The sequence below is a fragment of the Austrofundulus limnaeus genome, unplaced genomic scaffold (genome assembly GCF_001266775.1).
Source record: "Austrofundulus limnaeus strain Quisiro unplaced genomic scaffold, Austrofundulus_limnaeus-1.0 Scaffold104, whole genome shotgun sequence".
Lineage (NCBI taxonomy): Eukaryota > Metazoa > Chordata > Actinopteri > Cyprinodontiformes > Rivulidae > Austrofundulus > Austrofundulus limnaeus.
The window spans coordinates 475828-496405 of record NW_013952506.1 but is presented as its reverse complement, the minus strand read 5'-3'; the positions used below and the strand labels follow the sequence as shown (position 1 = coordinate 496405).

General features: G+C 37.5%; 2 protein-coding genes across 2 annotated transcripts in view; one reads left to right on the top strand and one right to left on the bottom strand.

Annotated features, from left to right (window-relative positions):
* Window positions 1–7477, bottom strand: part of muc2.1 (mucin 2.1) — a 51176-nt gene extending 43699 nt beyond the window's left edge. Inside the window, exons 1-21 of the mRNA XM_014013559.1 lie at window positions 7402–7477; window positions 7048–7303; window positions 6855–6969; window positions 6549–6639; window positions 6341–6465; window positions 6036–6252; window positions 5088–5213; window positions 4888–5002; window positions 4664–4814; window positions 4452–4565; window positions 4309–4378; window positions 4089–4226; window positions 3679–3843; window positions 3503–3597; window positions 3299–3425; window positions 2928–3183; window positions 2785–2837; window positions 1908–2029; window positions 1617–1768; window positions 1342–1480; window positions 73–183 (exon numbers count right to left, since the gene is read on the bottom strand). Of these exons, the coding sequence (XP_013869013.1) occupies window positions 73–183; window positions 1342–1480; window positions 1617–1768; window positions 1908–2029; window positions 2785–2837; window positions 2928–3183; window positions 3299–3425; window positions 3503–3597; window positions 3679–3843; window positions 4089–4226; window positions 4309–4378; window positions 4452–4565; window positions 4664–4814; window positions 4888–5002; window positions 5088–5213; window positions 6036–6252; window positions 6341–6465; window positions 6549–6639; window positions 6855–6969; window positions 7048–7303; window positions 7402–7477 (2814 nt within the window). The remainder of the gene's footprint in view (window positions 1–72; window positions 184–1341; window positions 1481–1616; window positions 1769–1907; window positions 2030–2784; window positions 2838–2927; window positions 3184–3298; window positions 3426–3502; window positions 3598–3678; window positions 3844–4088; window positions 4227–4308; window positions 4379–4451; window positions 4566–4663; window positions 4815–4887; window positions 5003–5087; window positions 5214–6035; window positions 6253–6340; window positions 6466–6548; window positions 6640–6854; window positions 6970–7047; window positions 7304–7401) is intronic.
* Window positions 7478–11312: 3835 nt separating this feature from the next.
* Window positions 11313–19896, top strand: saal1 (serum amyloid A-like 1). Its single transcript, XM_014013616.1, has 13 exons — window positions 11313–11438; window positions 11640–11839; window positions 12157–12258; window positions 14232–14315; window positions 14403–14482; window positions 14576–14635; window positions 14719–14834; window positions 14993–15155; window positions 16827–16909; window positions 16996–17181; window positions 17371–17516; window positions 17613–17705; window positions 19122–19896. Exons 1-13 carry the CDS (start codon window positions 11435–11437, stop codon window positions 19197–19199), a joined length of 1395 nt encoding a protein of 464 aa, XP_013869070.1. The 5' UTR covers window positions 11313–11434; the 3' UTR covers window positions 19200–19896.
* Window positions 19897–20578: the final 682 nt, after the last annotated feature.

Sequence of the window (20578 nt, the reverse complement as noted above, 5' to 3'; positions counted from 1 at the left end):
ATATATATATAACTTTTTTAATCCAACATTTTAGGCTGTGAAAACTTATCAGATTTTCATGTCTGGACTTACCCCAAGTTGAATTCTGACTGTTTTGGAGCATGTGGTGCCGGTAGAGCCACATGGTACATTTTCTGTGATAATTCCAAAGTTGTTCACAACTGTTTTGTTTCCACATTTATTCTAGAAAGAAAGTCATTTGTTAAAAAATTATGGCTGATTGTTTTAAAACATGTCAGATCAATTGATGGATGCAGAAGAAGTAGCCTAACGTAAAAACATCTTTGAATTGTTCATATTTTAACCACTTCAGCTATTGCTTTTTAACCTCGATGTTTCAGATTTGTAAAACTGTCTAATAAATGTCTGTCTAATAATAGGTATATTGTGCTTTTAAATCCTTCCTTTTTACTTTTAAATCAATCAGTTGGGGTCTACAAAAAAAGGAACTGCAATGCTTTGGCCTGAATTCCTGGTTTTTGTAACTCCATAAGCCCCTCTTTTCACCCCTTTTCTCAGGTGTGTCTCAGTTTGAAGTGGCCTTAAAAACAAACTGCCTGAATGTACACGGACCATTCTAGCGGTGCAGAAAATTTTTATTTACAAGTTAATAAAAAGATGACAACAAGGAAGACTTGTCCCTCCAGCCTTACATGTTGGAGCCAGAATCTAACCCAGAGCAAGAGAAGAATGAAGACTGCGGATTCGTAAAATTGGTTATATTATATTAGCTCTAGCTCAAGGTTAGCACCTTGTTAAGCAGTTCTGCAGTAAATGTTGTGACATCATTGTTCAGAATACATAATAGGGAGTAAAGAAAACTGAATAGAATGAAAGATATGACTCAAATAGAATATAAAGATATTTACTCAGCAACAAAATGCATTTAAGGGCTAAAAAAGTAGATTTTGCACGATAAGTCCCCTTTAAAAGGATAATTTGACGATAAGCTAAAGGTAGCTAGTTTTAGCAGGTCCAACACCAAAGTGAATTTTTGAATTATTTCATAGCCGTTCAAACAGATGCAATTTTATAAAAGTTTACATCGCTGTCATTTTTAATTGCACTTGCACTTGCAAATAGCCATTGGATTTTTTTGAAAATAATCACATAACGTAAAATTGACAGTAATGTAAAGATTCATGAAACAGACCTCATATTTACAGCAAGAAAATTTTTGAAACTGGAGTTGTTTTAATGTGAATTCCTCCTTTGAAAGATATTAACTATCATTTAAAGTTAATCCACTGAATGTGCTTCATGTAATACTTTCCTTATCCATTATATATCAGTTTTGGGAAAAAGAGGAGTTTTTGAGTAAAAAATAGAAGAGTTATTTACCCTGGCAGCAACATACGCACAGTCTCCTTGGAACCCATATGTTCGCTGATCAAACGTGTTGTAGTGTCCGGTTCCATAAATAACGCAGGTTCCTGGACATTTCTCCTCGGTGCACTCCCATTTCCCACTCTTGCAGGTGCTACATTTGTAAGAAACAGTAAAATATAAATTTGTGCCGAGTACATGAGCTTAATATGCCAAATGTTGACAACTCATGTCTTGAAGGTTTGCGTTGTACACAATAATTTTATACTTTATATAGTACACGGCCTTACCAGCTGTTGCACTGATTTGGAATTTTTGCTCCAGGAGCAAAATATTGTCCATCATGCTGACACGGGCAGTCTTTTTCCTCCACACAGAAACCATTACCATCATCAAGGAGCCCACCAGGACAGCGACAGCCGGGTTCACACTCTGTGGATTCCTGAGGAGGACAAATATTACCGTTGACAGACCAAAACTGACAATTATTATGTTGTTATTATGAGAAATTCTCTTGAAACCAAACAATCAGCTGGTTTTCTGTGACACTTTGAAAAACCAAATCAGCAAAAACAACTCACGCAATCACTTTCCAGATTTAAACAAGTTCGAGCGCACTGGAGTCCAAGATCCCCTGACCCGACGGAGGAGCAGTTGAAGAAGACTTTTGGAGAAGAACACCCTGTAACAAAAGAAATATGTCAATGAGAGTAACCAAATGTGTGTCGTAACAGTTGTAATAACAGAGGTTCCTAAAAAATGGGGTCCCAGGACCCCCAGGAGTCCGCAAGAGGTATCTTAGTGGACTCCTGGGGGTCCTGGGAGTCTGCAAGAGGTATCTTAGTGGTCCTCAAAAAATTTCACAAAATTGTTGATTTAATTTACTTTTTCAAAATGCATGGGGAACAATGAACTAATAAAACAAACATAATAAACTAAATATATTCCCATGGCATTTAGGGGTTGAAATGACAGTAAATCATCTTTTAAAAGAGCATGGGGTTTATGAGGGGGTCCCTGGAATTTTTTCACACTTGTAAAGGGTCCTCAGACCCAGAATGTTTGGGAACCCCTGGTCTGTAAGACAACTGAAGTTATTGATATGTGATGTGACAGGAATGCACCACTGCCCTCTGTAGACAGAGGGAGGAACATGCTTGTGGAACATGTAGACTGTGAAATGGACTTTAGATTTTTCTCCCCAACTCACAAGTTGCAGGTTACAGGTTGTTTGGACTCTGTTAGCTTCATGTATGATGAGATAGCAGCTGTTCAACCGGGCACTGTACGGTTGTTGAAGAGTGTTTGACAGAAGGATATGCTCTGTTGAATTCTCAGTACCAGTGTTGTTGTGAGCTTTTGACTGTCCTGCTGATTATTACTGTCACATTTTCTCAACCACTAACCACAACCTAATAGTTAGTGTGTGACTAAAAAGTGAAGATATAGCAAACTGACCTGATGATCGGGTTCTCCAAGAATGACAATGAAGCTTTCCATTGTTGCACACACTTGAAAATAGAATAAAGACATACAGTATGAAATTTAATGGCAAACGTATATATACTGTATATCACAGAGGATGTCTTGAACTGACTCACCAGTGTTCATCTTTGATGTTGATGGACTTTCCTGGCTTAATGTAGGCTCCATTATGGTAACAAGAACATTTTGCCATGGAGACACAAACACCTTTTTCATTCAAATAGAGCCCCTCAGCGCAGGAGCAGCCCTCCACGGGGACAAAGTCAGAGGAGCAGGTCTGCTGCTCCGAGGCAAGTGAACTGCAAGTCAGCTGACATCTCTGATGATTGTAGGAGAAGATCTGAGACTCCGGGCAGCTCTTTGTGTGTTTTTCTATCAAGACCACAACAAGATGAATCATTAGTAGTTTTATGACATACAAACAATAGTGATCCAACTCAGGGAACTGTGATTCATCGGAGCTACACCATAAAAATAAAACCCTTACCACACACGTTCTCTCTCCAGTCTGTCAGGATCACTCCCTTTCCTGCACAGGCTCGAGCGTATGAGGAGAAGACGCTACACAGACAGGCCTCGCTCTTCTCACAGTTACAGCTGGAATAAAGGCAGCGCTGTAGAAAACAGAAAAAAAGTACAGTACAGTACCAATCAAATGCAGTAAAAGCTGGAAAGAAAAGTTTTACTGTACCTTGTAGAAGATCTCAGGATCCACCACAGAGCGGCACTGTGAGAATGTGCTGTTTGGTTTTAGGAGCAAGGCGCACCAGTGTTTAGCATACAACTCTGAGAAAGAGCAAAAAATGTCCCCTTAGCTTCAGAAATACACCTTCAGGATATAATAAAAAATTCAAACAGCATTGTTACCACTTTCTACGCTGAGGGAACAGGGGTCATCAAGTCTTTCCTCTGTGTCAGCACACATGAGGTTAGCCTTCCAAGAGTTACAGAAAGTGGCTGCGGTTCCCTCCACGATGCCCTGAGGGGTCTTCATGTCATCGTTCAGGACCATGTTAAAGTTCCCACATAAACCTGAAGAGAAGAAAGATTTATGTGTTTAATAAAAACTGAAATGAAAATATTGGTGCTTAGAAATGTTAACCGTATTTTCAGTAAACATCAAAGAAAATGTCTTAGTAATTTTTTGTGTGTTTGAAGTTAAAGCTTACAAGTCAGTACTGTATTATGTGCAAATAATTTAAACTAGTTTTTGGGTTTAGTAAATGTTTACTGATAAAACTTGCTTTTCGTTCATAAACGTCAACTCTAAAACCTACCCCGTGTCTTTGTTCTGTAGCTCTGTTCCAGGCTGATGTAGGCCTGCATCAGAGGAACATGTTGGATCTGAATTTGTAACCCAAAGTTCGTCTGGAGCAAGATGTGAAAGGATGATGCACGGAATATGCTGATGTCACCTTTAAATGAAGATACAAACACAATCAGAACGATAATGTTTGGGCGTGATTAACACAACATATTGTAGAATATCTTTTTTACCTGAGTAGTAGGGCAAACTGACAGTCTGCCTGTTCTGCCTAACTGAGCCATCAGGACTGAATGTTAAAACCTGAATAAACAGAATTAGTCAGCAACGTGTTGCAAATGTTGCGAGTTTTTAAAAATGACTAATTGAAACTCACGTTGTTTTTATCGTTGTTCAGCAGAATTTTGAGAGCCTTCAAACAAGTGTCAAACTGTTGGTGTGCACATGGCACCAACTGGGCCAGGATCGTAAACTTTGGACTTTTTCCATCCTAAAACGTGTATATAATGAAAGCACAAAATTATTACATATTTTTCCTAAACAATAAATGACTGTATGGTATTTCCTACCATTAAGTTTTACATTTACCTTGCTGTCCACCTTGGCCAGGGTGTAATAACAATCTCCGTGGAAGGTGTAGATTTTGCCATCAAAGGAAGTGAAATGTGAACCTTCTTCAACTGAACACGTAGCAGGTGTTTCAAGACTCACACAGTCCCAAATTCCCTCAACACATGTACTGAAACAAAGACCGCTTGAATGTAATAAACTGCTACAAACAATAGATTCTTTCCATGTAAACTTAGACTCACCATTCCTCTCGATCCTGTCTGTAAACCTCTTTAGTGTTGTAGATTTTGTCATGCTTGCACTGGCATTGAGTCTTAGGAATACACCCCCTCATGGAAATATCATCAAACACAGTTCCTGAGAAACATACTTATGTGTCAGTGCTGCTGGTGGAGGAAGAAAGCTTAAGATAATGGGCATTTCGTACGAGAAGAAAACTCACCAGGAGGACAGAAGCAGCCGTCTATTTTATGTTCCTCACACAGTGAACTTGCATCCTGGTGTGTGCAAGTATCCATGCAAGGAGAACCGCTTTCTTCAAACACCATGTTGTACGGACACTGTTTAGCTGTAAAAAAAAGAAATAAACAAAAGAAGATGGTAGTCAATGTGTGTTATGAGCAGCTTCTGATGCATGAGAGTTACACCAAAAAGTTTAATTTAATACTCAATAAAAGCTAAAGTGGTTATTTTTTGCTGTTTTCACTTAAATAATATCAGTTGTGCTTGTCCACATTAGCAATTTATCCTAGAGCAGGTCAAACTCAGTTACACAAGGTGGATAAAATATAAAATTTGGTCCAAGTCGAGGTTAAATCTCTGTCAATGTTAATTGAAAAAACATTGATTTTAAATGTCATCTAACGATTCTTTTAGAAATACAAATTCTTTTTTCCACATATTTCTTGTAGAGTTTAGAATATACAGACCCCAACAAATGAAGAAATAAAGATTACAGTTAGAAATACAGATCATTCACATTTTTTCTTAGACCTCACACTCTACTCACAACTATTTCGTTTATTGTCCTGATGCATCTCAGTAATCCAGGTAGAAAAAATCAAAAAGAAAAAATAAGTAGGTCCTCTGGATGGGTTCTTCTTTTTTTTCTTCACTAAAGAAGAACCCATCCAGAGGACCTACTTATTTTTTCTTTTTGAATATTTCATTTATTATTTCTTAGTTACATTTGATCACAATCCAGCAAATCCTCACAAAAAAATCGAATTATTTGTCTTTTAAAATAGAAGATGATACAGAACTAAAGTCGACTACTGTCGAGAAAAGACTGCATTGAGTACAGTGACAAAAAGAGAAACAAAACTATTTTTATTTAAAATATTACCATTGGGGATTAAAAAAATGTGAATAAAGGTGAAGAAATCCCTACCACAGAATTGAGGTGTTCTCCAGTTGGGAGGTTGTCCTCCTGCGTGGGAACACTGGCGGGAGAACTCAGACAGTGTGCTGCAGACACAGTGATCCTTGGTGCCGTTGCTGCAGGTACACATGTCCTTCACACAGGCCTGGATGTACGCTTTAGGGTTGATCAGTTTGGTGCAGGAGCTCCAGGTCTTTGAGTGGAACATGTCTTCACAAATACCCTCCTGTAAGGAACCACATAAGATGCAAACAGAAGGAAATTTACGATTTCCCCAGAACGCCTTTTAAACCCCGACTGCATCATAAACTCACAAATTCTTTGCAGGAACCGGACACCGTCCCATCCTCCTCTTCCTCCTCATAGGGGTCCTCGCAGTCATCGTTTGGGCGGTGGGCTTTGTGTTTGTTGCCAAACTCGATCGGACTGATTTTACGACCTGCGTGTACCATACATTCACCGAGTCACATCTCAGATTCCTGATTGTATTCATCAACACAACATTAAGAGCCATGTTCATACCGTTGTGAATGAACTCATTGTAGACCGGAATTCCATTGAAGTCTCCACAGAGACCACAGGTACGGTTTGAGAAGTCACTATCAACTTCCACCTAAAAAAACACAAAGGGGTCTTGAAAATAATGTATTGGAAATAATATGTGCAAACACAAAACTATTAAAATTGCCTCATAGAATGTACAATAAAGTTATAGTGTCCTAATGAAGTACAGTGAAATAAAAATGTTTATTAATCATTATAAAGGAGCTTAAATGATGTCTGTCAAAACGAGTGAGTTAATATTTTTCAAGTCTTTCATGTTTTTACCATGACTGCATCTTCTCCATTCCACATGACAGTAAATCCAACTTTAGACTGGAGCTTGATATAAACTCCATTATTGTCCAGCTGGACTCCTCCTTTGTGATATGGCAGTGTCACTCTAGCGAAAGAATAAAAAAAGTGTGTTTTTTAATTGTAAAACTCAAATATCCTTTCATAGGTTCTTATTTTTACTCACTGCTGGCTGTTGACAGTGATCTGACTCTTGCTGAGGTGAAAGAACAGCTCATTGATGGTGACGCCCACATAACTGATGGTAGGGTTCCCATCCTCCTCCGTTCTCTTCATGTGAACTGAAAACTCTTGATAGATCTCATTGCAGTCGGAGACCAGGTTGTACTCACACAAACCAGGAAACTGGAACATGTCTCCATCAAAGGTCTTGAAGTGCTCTCTGCCCCACGTGCTGCAGATGCTGCTGACATGGTTGCGAACTGGAAGAGATTTACATGAACATATTTATTCCTGTGTATTCTATTCATTACAAAGATTTTTTTTAATAATATCTTCTTGTCTAAAATCTGATCCTTACCCAGTCTGGCCCTGACATCGGTGACGCTGGCGACCGATAAAAGCAGGAAACCCAACCACACAGATCTCCAGCTCATCGTTGCCACTGCAAGGCTTAGTCACAGCTGGAAATAGCCAAACTAAAGTTGGCGTGCCTTTTATATTCAGATTGCACCTTCTTTTTTTCTGTGCCCACCCTTTCCCCAATTGGGATATGAAGTTTTACTGCCAAAGACACTGCAAACATTTACAGTGTGAGTGTCCGACGCCTTTCCCAAGTCCCATATAAATTATTCTTACATCCGTCTTATCTCTTGATAAAACAAATATAATTGTGCTTTTGGTGACAAATTTTATTTGGGCTGCAATAAAACTGTCTTTTTGACCACAAGTACCTCACTTCTACAGGAATAATTTCTCTTTTAGGATTAAAGGTTAAACCCTCAAACCTGCAGCCTCCAGATAACGAGACCACAGCACTGACCACCAAGCTACTTAGTGCTTCTGCAAATATAAATAAAAAATAAATAAATTATATCTTCATAAATATTTACAGCCCTTTCTATGACACCTTAAAACTGAGCTCAGGTGCATCCTGTTTCCACTAATCATCCTCCAGATGTTTCTACAACTTGGTTGGAGTCCGCCTGGTAAACTCAGTTTATTGGACACGACTTGGAAAGACACACATCTATATGAAGGTCCTAGTTGACGGTGCATGTCAAAGCACAAATCAAGTCCAAATACATCTCCATAGACCTCCAAGACAGGATTGTATCGAGGCACAGATCTGGGGGAAGAGTCAAGAAAATGTTTGCAGCCCTGAAGATCCCAATAAGCGCTGAGGTCTAAACCATCCATCAGTGATGGAACTTTGAAAACACTCTTTGCAGAGCTGGGTGCCAGGCTGAACTTACCCCAATGGTGACTCTGATGGAGCTCCATTGTGGTCTGTGGAGAGAAGAGAACTTTCCAGAAGAACAACTATTTCTGCAGCACTCCAACAGTCAGGCCTGAGTGGAAGACTATAGATTACATCTTCATTAAAATCAATCAACATATTTGATAGACAGAGTTGACTTCAATAGTTCCTGGTGATTTTTCTTGTAATAGTGCAGAATCAGTAAGCACCAAATTTTGGCTCAATATCTATAAACTGAGTTAGATTTGTATGTTTCCTAAGTTTGATTTGCTGTAGTCTCTTCAAAGGGGTATTTTCTGAGAATTTTATTGAAATACGTCCACTGGTTTTTGAGATATTTTGCTAAATGAACACAGACATGAGCAACGATAAAACCACAAACCAAGAATCAACTAACAGCAAAAACCAAATGAATGTAATAAATTATACCTCCAAATAAAAGGACATATTTGTTTTGAGATCGCACTATCTTAATTGCATGATTGTTACGATTTTGCCCAGGATTTGACTATAAAACAATGACGCTACATCCTTGATCGCCATCGTTCTCCTGCAGTCAACGAAAGAGATTTGGCATCCTTTATGTAGCGATGAGAACAATGCCCAGCAATGGGTGGGAGAACTGTTTGAAGAAGCTGCATGTTTTTGTTCTGTTCTCACAGAATCCGTCTGTTGCCTGTTGTTCTGTCAGTACTCCACAAATAATCTAAGATTCTGAATAACTACTGGAGCTTGTGGAGTGTTTCTTATTGATGTGTCCTCATTTTCCATTTGTTAAAAGCCTATTAATTATTAGTACTATTTCTGATTATATTTTCAAAACAAATACAAAAGCTGCTTGGCACGCTCTTACACAACTGTCTAGTTTAAGCTCCTCCAAGTGCAAACATGGCCTTGGACCACTCCCACAGACTGACAGCTGGATGATGAGAAAGATTCGAAGTTATTACTGTTCTGTTGATTGAAGGAGGATGGTACATTTGCGAAATGATCATAAGACAGCGTGGATAATAGGAAGGACTTTTAAATGTGTGGAGCAAGTGTTGGCAAAGCCACTTCATCAAACACTTGTCATTTTTTCTCGTAAAACTGCGTGCGTCAAAATTCAACAGAGCTGTTCTACCGAGACGACAGGACAAGCCAAGCAGAACATCTCGCTGTCAGGAAAGCAACTCATCTGATATCATGCAGAAAAGAGTGGAACTTAAATTGAAAGCTCAAAAGAGTTTATCAATGATTTCAACAAGATTATCAGTTGTTGTGATTCCAAGCCAACTTTTATAAAACTGCAAGTGAAATTTGCAGCAATAATAAACATTCCCCTTCATGCCAGAGTTTAAGACTAAAACCAGTTTATAGTGAGAATTAACAGAAACATTAAAATAAATGAGCAAGTTCATGCCCTGTTGTCTGAGTATGTATGGGAACAACTCTCAGCTACTACCATGCTAGGTTTTAATTTAAAATCTGCAAAAATTATTGATTTAAAGCCATTTTTCTATTTTCTGAAGCTGATTATTTGTGGTGGCCATTTTGAATTGGATTAACTCCTAAAGTTAATCAGTTGTAGATGAATATTCAATCACTACTTTTGGAAAGTTTCATTGAACTCCTCTGAGTGACTCACAAGATATTTTGCTAACAGATAAACAAGGTTGATTGTGACAGGTGATGCTAACGTTTTAATCAAATATCTTGCACAGTAAGTCACACTTCCAGTTATGTTGTGAATAACTCCCAGCTACAACCACACAAAACTTTAGCCTAATATCTGTAAAATCAACAGAATTTTAGACATTTTCATGTCTTCCAAGTTCAGTTGGCTGTAGCAGCCATCTTTAATTAAATTGGCTCAGATGTCTCATTAGTTGTTGAGGCACATTTACTAATTAAATTTGAAAGGTTTTATTAAAATTGGGTAGTTTTTGAGATATTTTGCTAACAGACGAACACAGTTGATTCCAAATAGTTTATTGGCAAAATTTTAAACAGGTGTCTTGTGCAATCTGTTTGTGCTCAAGAGATGTGTTGAGGACTAGTCTCAGCTACTTCCACACCAAGGTTTATGTCAATATATTTTTAAAGGAAACGAGTCACAGACTTTTTTGCATTTTTAAGTTCAATTGGCTGTAGTACCCATTTTACTGTCGGTTGTAGATGCTCATTCAATGATTAGTTTTTGCATGTTTCATTAAAATTTGTTAAGGGTTATGAGATATTTAGGTCAAAAGTCAAGCTATCCTGCCTGTAGGGTTGTTGTGCACAGAGGAGCACGTTGTGTTATCATAACATTTCCAAAGCCCGGCTCAGAATTAATCCTCTCTTCTACATAGGTACAACCTTCAAACTACAAACGATAGCTTTAAACCACAGAAAATCTTAAATATAACAGATCAACAGGTGAACTCCCACAGCACCAACAGCAACAGCTCACAAAACAAATGTATGGTTTAATGTTACAGTAAGTGTGCCGAATGGCTCAGCACAGAAAATGCTTCAGCACAGAAAACTGTAAGAAAAATATTGATTGATGAATAATTTAATTGTCGTGACTTTTAAGAAAGATTCAACTTAGCGTTTTTAGCTTCTTAAATGATGATAATAACATTTATCATTTTATGAGTGTGTGAAAAATGTATACTAAAATAAGAAAAAATGGGTTAGAAGTTTGATAATTTACAAAAAATGAAATTGGTTTAAATCTTTGTTCACTGAATAAACAAAAAGTATTATTTATTTTCTCCATTTTCTATTTGTCTTTGATTAATCAGCTGAAGCATCAAAATAGTTTTTATATTTAGGACCTGAAAAGCCCAGATATTATTATTATTATTATTATTATTATTATTATTATTATTATTATTATTATTATTATTATTATAAATTACCATTTCAAAAGGAAAAGATTTTGTCCTTTTTTTGTTGTAGTGTGCATTCAACTCCCTCCTACATCCGGTAGGGGGCGGTGTTTGTTTTACATGTCGTTGTTCGACGCAACGAGACTTCATGCGCATGCGCAGAAGGGTGAACAGCCTGAAAACATTTGAAAATTGAGTTTTGGGGGAAGTAAAACGTGTTACTATACTTAATTTAAGTATTTACCTACCTAGTAATTTTGTCCAAAAGGGTCGCAATGGGTGAGTTGAAATGTATAGTTTATATGTGACAGCTAATAGTAAACTGCGACTTGTATCGACGATGCCACTAGCTAACTCATTCAGTAAAAAGCAGTCCAAGTTCATGCTCTCGTAACAAAACGCAGTAACGAAATCTTTTCATGCTGACTTTATTATTTTATTTTTTCCGTATGGCCCATTTCTTCAATATGTCTGTTTAAGACAGCAGTGTTGATGGTGCTGAGCAGGGAGAAACAACCAAGTCCTCGCCTCAAACTGGACCGCAATCTCTTATTTTGGACCGTAACCCATCACCACCTCCGGACAAAGCTGATGAAGAGGAGGATGAAGGTCTTGATGCCATTGGAGACACAGTTTATAGCAAGCACTGGCTTTTCAGCACGCTGACACGGCTTATAAATGTAGGCGGGCAGTTCTTTTGAGCACTTTGTAACCCTCTATTATCATGAAATAATTAGTTTTGATGAAAAATGGTCATTTAGTTTTACAAGTGATTTACTTTGGAGTATGCATGTGCTAAAATGGTAACTAGAGTTTTGCTGTTAATTTTCTGAATATTTTTTGAGTAGCGTTTTAATTCTAAAAGTTTAGTCAGTTATGATTTATTTTAATACATCTGTGGATCATTTCAGAGAACCTCCCTGTTGTAGGATTCACAGTCCTTTCTGCTACACACTGCTACAGTTATCTAAACGTGTGAACTTGTGTTGTCTTGCAGATGGTGGCTGAACATTCAGAAGAAAAGGCTGAAGGTCAGATGCAGCTGTCCGAGGATGATGAGGAGGATCTCTGTAAAGTCTGGGATATGGCCATGAATAAGGTGCCATTTCTCGTCAGCGTACCATTGTTTTTATCTTTTCACCTTGGTTTGTACATTAACCTTAAATTAAAAAAGAACCTGAAATGGTTAGATCAGTGGTCCCCAAACAACGGCCCGCGGGCCGAATCCGGCTCGCCTTCCCATTTGGTCCGGCCCACAGAACAATACCATAGAGCATTTAGGTTTTTTTTTTTCATATGTGTGTATTTATATTTGATTATAAAGTTGGACTTTTGCAATAAAATGTTCCTTAGTTATGAACTATTTTCATTATTAACTATTATTAGTTAGTAACTATTTCATACATACACGCATATAACGTGACATTCTGTTCCACACTTCTGCGGTCTGTGCCCCTATCTGGCAACCCCCATAAAAAAATCCTAAACCCGCCCCTCTCGAGAGAACGGAATAATGGCGAAAAGATTAGGTAAGAGAAAAATTGATTCAGAATGCAGGGCATTTAAGCTGCAGTGGACAAACGATTATTTTTTTCTTCACACTGCAAAAACAGGAGTGCTAACATTTCCGTGTTAAACTTTTGGGTGTTGATTTAACACCCCCTAGTGTTATTTCAACACTTTCCGAGTACACTCACACCCAGTGCTGGTGTTAGTTCACAGTGTTGATGTCCTCAGTGTTGTCTCAACACTGGACAGTGTTAAATAAGCTCCGCCCACTTAACAGTGTTGTTATATAACACCATGCAGTGTTGAAAGAAGTATTCTGAAAAGCCCCGCCCTCTTCCACCTCATGTCAGACAGACCAGTATTTACCCAGCATTCCTTGCTGAGAAGTCTTGCAGAAATTATGTTTTTGCATATTTATTACCATTAAAGAAGTTCATGAGAGTAAAAATTAATTGTTCTGGTTAGTTTTCTTGTTAAGTTTTATCAATTTGTTCAACTTTAAGTTTATTTTATTGGCCAAAAATTGACACCATGAGTGAGAGGTATGTCCTGGTGTGTGAAGGGTGACTCCATTATTCAATTTTACTAACTGAGTAGTGTCAATGCAACACTACAGAGAGTTTGATATTAACTCTGAATGTTAAATTTACACTCCCAAATTGATAGTGTATTGACACCTTGTGGTGTCTGTTAACCTTTTAAACACCTTAATTTCCTTTGTTAATAACAATCATCAGGTGATACTTTTATCAATTTATTTGAACACTTTTGAAATGTTAATATGACACCCAGTATTGTTGGATATTTAACACTGGTGTTACTGTTAACACTATATTTTAATACTAACACTATTTTTATGTTAATGTGACACCAAGAATAGTTGAATATTAAACACTGGCTGGTGTTAAATTAACAAAAAATGGGTGTTAAAATTTTACACTTTCATGAATGTTATTTTAACACCAGCAAGTGTGGACACATATCAGACACTTTGCTGGTGTTAAAATTAAGACTGGCATTTTTGCTGTGCATCTGTCAAGAGGTGGTGGAGGTATTCAAAGAATACAATCTGCGGCGACACCATGAATCCCATCACAAAGACAATGATAGCTTGCAAGGCCAAATGTGAGCAAACAAACTCTCAAAGCTAAAAGGTGGACTGTTAGCTCAGCAGAATACATACTGTGAAGAACCCAGAGAGGGTTATTTGATTGTGCTTTCTGGAAAACAATAAATGTTTACATTTAGGCACTCCTGCAATAGTCACACTTTTTCTGTTACAAACTGACTCCGGCCCCCCACCAGAGAAGGGAAAAGGTATGTGGCCCTTACAGGAACAAGTTTGGGGACCCCTGGGTTAGATGATTTTTTTATAGATAATAACTTATTAATTTCTCAGTCTGTGCAAGTTTCACTTCTGGATGTTTTTTAAAAAATGGTCTTGCTGAAGTAACACCCATATTTTTATTTTCTTTTTTTTTCACTTAATAAGAGCACTTTTTTATTTGTATGTGATACATTAATGACTGACATGTTTCCTTATTATTTTCCAAATGTGTGCAGGATGTGGCAGGTTTTCTGCAGGAATTCAAAGTGGCTGAAATCCTCCTTGGCGTCATAGCCAAATCCCAATGTCCACGTCTCACAGTGAGTGAAATCTTTTCCATATCATCAGAACAAAATCCTGAAAGTTGTTTTGACTTTGTGAAGCTGATGATTGTCCTCGTCCATTAGGAAATCTGTGTAGGAATCCTTGGAAACATTGCTTGTTTTCCTGACACTTGTATGTCTCTAAGCCAAAATGAAGACTTGGGGTGAGTCGATACAACAATCTCTGATGTTAATAAGGAAAGCTTTTAGACTTGAAATGTTCATGACAGCCAGTGTACTTCCCTGTGTGTCCACAGAGCTGTGCTGTTGCTTCTTCTTGGAGATGCAGATCCTCCAACTCTTCTGGAAACCAGCAGGTAGCATTTTCAAAATACCTGTAGGCTCATCCAAAAACAGGGCCTGAAAGAGGAAAATTGATCTTGTTTGTTGATGTTTTCAGGTTACTATTGATGTGTTTGTCTCAGAAAGACGTCTGTTCCCTGTGGCTTCAGCGAATACGACAGCAGACATCCGTGTGCTCCAACCTTTGCTTCATCATGTGCAGCTCAACCAACAGTACTTCACTTTCTATCACTAATTTCCAACAATCATGATTTTTAAATGACAATTTGTTGTTCTGTGTTGATGGTAAAGACTCCATGTTTGTTTAACTGAAACATTTGCTAAATGTTTTCTGGGTTGTGAAATGATGAATTTTTGTAACTGTTTTCCAGTTGACCTGCTGGAGAAGGTGGGAGAGCTGGTTGATAAACTGTTTGACCTTGATGAAGAGTTAATGAAGAGCTGGGTCACATCTCGGCTACATAAAGAGGAGGAGGAGGGTGAAAGTCAGCTGGATCTGACTTTGTGCCTCCTTGAAGCAGCTAAACAGCTAAGGTGAGAACTGAATGAGGGAAGCTGTTTTGGTCTCTTGGTTTAGGATGTTGGAGATGATGTGCTTGCTGAGGAGGTCAGAGAAACAGACGCACATATTGTGGTCAAGTGATGGAACAGCTACTGTATCTCTAAGGTCTTCTAGTTTGTTTTTCAAGGTGTGAATTTGGATGCAGGATGTTTCTCAAGCTGTTAGAAAAGTAATTTTGAGGTTGACTTTATTAAAATAGAAAAAGACTTAAAGATAATCTACAGCAGAGTGTATAGGTTTAAAGTGTGTGTTCAAAGCAGGATTTAAAACATCAAGGCTCATCCAGGAGCGTTGTTTGATTAGGTACAAACTTTACTTTTCATTGCAGTAGGGTTTACTGAATCAAAATTTCTATGACTTCTATAGGTAATGTAGCATTCTCTCTGTACAATTTCATCCACATAATTTATCTTTCATGTTGTTGTTACAATGAAAGCTCAGCTCGCATTATTTTCCTCAGGTTGAAGTTGAGTAAAGTCCAGAGTAGCACATATCAGGCCACTCAGTGGATTTGTAGTAATGAGAGCCTTATAAATCTTATCCTTACACAATAATGTAAAATTAAAACTGGAAAGCATTAAAAAAATTAAAAGACAAATTGTAAAGGTAATTCAGTTTAGAGTTCAGTGACAATAGTGAGTGCAAACATCTTTTTCATTACTAAAGTTGTTGGTATTTGTTAAAGGGATCCATGATTAGTTGTAACATTAGGTCTTTATTTGATAAACATATATTTTAACTGTAAAATACTGTAGGATGTTCAGTTTTTATAATTAAAAAAAATATATACGGACAGGGCCATTTTATTTACACACAAAGCATTCTGGGTAAATGATGACGTGGATAGGTCCTCGGTGTGAGCGAGCTGTATCCACCCTGAAGGTTAATCTTGGACAATATCTGATGATCGACTCTTTTAAATGAAACCAGAGAGCGTTGACAGAGAGGAGAAGGTAGAAATGACTCAGACTCAACTAAAGCTATGGATGGAGGACCTCAGTTTAGCTTGTTTGTCGCGCTAGCACTGAGCTAATACATATAAGGCAATATAGCGTTGGCGCAAAGGCTAACAGGCTAAGCTGAGGTTCTTCTTCCATGAAGCAGCTCTGTTGTCCTCCATCCATATTTTCAGTTACAGGCTGAGTCATTTCTACCTTCTCCTCTCTGTCAACRCTCTCTGGTTTCATTTAAAAGAGTCGATCATCAGATATTGCCCAAGATTAACCTTCAGGGTGGATATATCTCGCTCACACCGAGGACCTATCCATGTCATCATTTACCCAGAATCTTTTGTGTGTAAATAAAATGGCTCCGTCCATGTTAAAATATATTTTTAAAATTTACAAAACTGAACAGCCTACAGTATTATTACAGTCTTTATTTTACAATTAAAATAAATGTTTATCAAATAAAGTCTAATGTTACAACTAATCAGGGACCCCTTTAAAGCTACAGTAAATGTAAAAAAAAAAAAAAAAAAAGAAAAGAATGTGGACTGAATGTTGAGTGCAGTTCACCTAATCTGAAAGCAGTTTTAAAGGTTTTGTTGCCTTTGTGTGAATATTACCAACAATAACCTGTCATTTATCAGGTTTATAAAACCACATTCCAACTAAATTAATGGGGAATCTAACAATTTATAGATCAGAGAGTCCAAATGGCGTAGAGGTTTACCTTCACATCCTCCAGCTCCTCACTACTGTAGAGGAAGGCCTTCAGGCTTTTGGTAAGAAGTTCAATCAAAGAGTTTTTGTGACATGCAGAGGAAGAACATGAGCTCTAATGACTTTAACGTTTTTGTTTTTCCTTTAGCCACTCCTGATGGCCCTGGAGAGTCTGTGTGGGAATTTGTTTGTGACGTGGTGTGTGAGGACCTCTGTCAGACGCAGGACCTTTCGGTTGTCTTTCATGAGCAGAAGAGCCTGTTGGTTCAGACGTTTTCTGTGCTGCAGGCTCTTCACACATGTCAGGATCAGTGGTGCAGCAGAAGTGATGCAGGTACGTTCTTCGTCAGCTCCGCTGCTGTCAATCATTTTACTGTAAAGATGATCAGAGGTGGACTTCTGATTTATATAATGGTGTCCACACAGCAAGCAGCGGTCACATGTTGCCTGGCCAACTGCATTTTCTAAAAAAAAAAAAAGGTAGTTTTGTTAAAATGTATTTATTTTTTGTCGTCGTCTGTAGGTCTGTCCCTTATTTCAACTGTTTTCCAAGTGTGCCAGTACCACAGTGAGCACAAAGATGAAGACACAAATAAAGATGAGCAGCTGCAGGCTCTTGTCGAGGTCACCACTGAGTTTCTAGCTGACCTGTGCAGTCAGATGTCTAAGGTATAAGAGCTGCTCAGATACATCAAACCATTTCAGGAGATTTTTTTTTTTATCCAGGTAGTAAAAGTCCAGGATTTTGTGTATTATTCATTATAGGATACAGTGGCAGATTTGATAAAGAAAGGCCACCTGACAGAGAAGACTTGTGTCACAGCTGCTTCCTGTTTACTTCCCAAGTTTAAGACTTCGGTAAGAGCTCTCTCCAGAAACACCACATACTTATTTTTTGTTTTTTAAGGAACAAGAGGAGCTCGTTTTTCATTTTTACTGTACATCGTGCAATCACTTACATCATAAGTCATAAGCACACTCAGGTCATTTAAATACCAAGTGGATGTTGACTTAGGTTGATGAAAATATCAAACAAATTGAAGGCAGTGTTAAAAGTGTTTACATCTATGAAGGCCAAGAGAAGCTTCAAAAGTGTCTGATGGTTAAAAGATGGACAAAAGACTTTTGTCTGGTTGAAAAAAGATAAATAAATTCAAACTGCAGAGCTATGAGTGTGACTGACTCAAAGATGAAGACTCTGTTTATGTCTGATCTTCTGTTCAAAGACATTTTCTATAAAATGAATGCATTAGAACAAAAGTCTGGATTTTAAGTCCTCATAGCTCCTCACATCTGAATTAAACTAAAGTTTGCAACTGGTGGGCTGTGTTCCAGATGTGTCCAAAGGGTGACTTTTGTCCGGGTTATAAACATAGAATTTGAATCAATTGTAAATTTTAAGTTTATGCAAAATGTAAAAGATAACAATACTTGTTTTATTTACATGTTGTTTTCCCGTTATAGGGCACGCCCACCCGTGATGTCACGCCCCTGGGCTGCTGGCTTTGAATAATTGTGGCCTCGTGCAATTTAGCTGAATAGCCCTGCTTTAAACTCACATTTCAAAAGGTTTAAAAATGCACCCATAATACTAACTTTTTACATAATAAATTGAAAAAAACTGTTTATTTGCAGATAAAGTTAGAACTAAAGTTAATTATACTCATAGAAACAGATCGATCAGAGCTTCCTAATTTCCCTTTCTCTGACTTGTGAATATTTTTTAAATAGTATAGTTTTTATTGGAAAAAAAGAGTGTCAGCTTTTTAAAATTAAAGTACATTATTTAAATTGTAGATATTCTCAGGTCAGATCAACACATCACATTACATACCACTATGTAAAGCTGCGGGTGTAAAAACACTACGGTTGTAAGCTCCTTGAACACTGTTATTTTCTTGAGGATTTATTTGCTACCACTGTTGCAACGTAGTTGTTGAAATCTATTACCTAACCTGAGGAAACGTTAGCAATCGCTGCTGATTGTTAGATAATAAGCCACACCACCACGCAAAGCTCGACGTTTCTTTATGGTCGTAGTTTTCTAATAACTTGTTTTGCCCTAAATACTCAAGAAAAGAAAACACAGATTCTTTTAGTTAAAGGAAAACAGTAAACGGCTAGCAGCAGCTTTAGATTGTTTTGTAGAATTACAATGCCTCACTGTTTTTATCTTAAAACAGATTTATGTTAGAGCTTGATGGACTGATACCACAGACTACAGACTTGTGTGGAAAATAAACATTTCCACCCTCTGCTTTCTCTTTTGTCCAGTTTCAGCACCTACAAGCTGCTTTGTCAGAGGTTGATCCCCGTTTGGCAGAAGTGATGAAGACACAGTTTCCTGTCTGAGGCCGATCACAGTTCAGCTCTTATTCAGTCTCCTGCTGCTGCTTTTTATAGCTGTCAGTATTTCCTCTCTGCAGATCCTGCTTCTGTCCAAATGTTTGCGTTTCCACTGGAACGATAGGCTCATAAATAACAGACTTCATCCTCTCTTTTAATATTGTTCATTATTAATAACTTTGTCAAGGTTAAGTTGTGTGTTTACTGCCTTTATTTGTGGAAGAAAAAAACTGTTTATGCAACTTGCGATTAAAAGTGTTTTATTAAAAAAATATACAAAACATGCTTTCAATGAATTACTAACTTTAGGATGGAATAGCTAAAGCTGCAATGAAGAGTGGTGCTATTTTTTTGAGAGGCGATTTAGTCAAAAACTGTTGACAACATGTATTACTGCACTTCATATAGGGCTTCAGCACCATCAGCCCCTGTACTCTGTTTGGCCATCTGCTTGTCCGTTTATCCATCCCACAAATACATTCAAGTAGTAGCATAAAGTCTTTCACAGTCTTTGACCATCATGAAATATACTTGCCTTTATTTGGCTGTTAGTCCAGCCAGGACTTTTTTCCTAGTTATTAATTTAAGCGTGGGATGTCTGACAACTGTACTATTGGGTGATGATGATGCACTTTATTTGCAGACCTATGGTCCATAAAACATAAAAAGTCAATAAACATATTGGACAGAACATCATTTCCAACTTGACTTTGATAGTCATTTTTTTATATGAACCTTTTTATTGTGTAAAAAACAGATCTACCATAACGAGCCATCCCTTAATCCTTTATTTAAACAGCTATTTTATTTTGTCAAAGCCACTGCAGAGGGTTCAAATAGCCATGTGGGGCCCCAGAACCCTGAGTTCCCTGGATGTGTCATCAGGCCAGTGAGACTTAAACTAATTCTCAAACTGAGGTTATTTAGGCAACAATATGCAACAAGACTAACACTCGCTCCTTTAATGGAAAAAAGACAAAATGTTGTTAGCCACACATTGACTTAGAGGAAAACAATTTATATCACAAAGCGTTATCCTACAAATATCACATTACAAATGCAAGCATATTGCATGTGATTAAAAATACCAGAGTTGTAAAGTAACTAAGTACAAGTACTTTGTTACTGTGCTTAAGTAGAAATTTAGGTTATCTGTACTTGGAGGATTTTTCAGCGTACTTTTTACTTCTACTTCTTACATTTTCACACAATTATCTGTACTTTCTACTACGTACATTTTTTTAAAAGGCAAGAAGTAGATTTTTTTTTCATTTTTGCTTGTTTTCATTATTGTTAAAAACAAAAATTAATATCCATATAAATTGCACTGCACGTGACACAAATCATGTCACACTCCAGGATGTAGCAGACACACACACACTGTG

Coding starts and splice junctions, on each gene's coding strand:
- saal1 (XM_014013616.1), top strand. Junction 11,840..12,156: donor CGCTGACACGGCTTATAAAT/GTAGGCGGGCAG, acceptor GTTGTCTTGCAG/ATGGTGGCTGAACATTCAGA. Junction 14,483..14,575: donor AGCCAAAATGAAGACTTGGG/GTGAGTCGATAC, acceptor GTGTGTCCACAG/AGCTGTGCTGTTGCTTCTTC.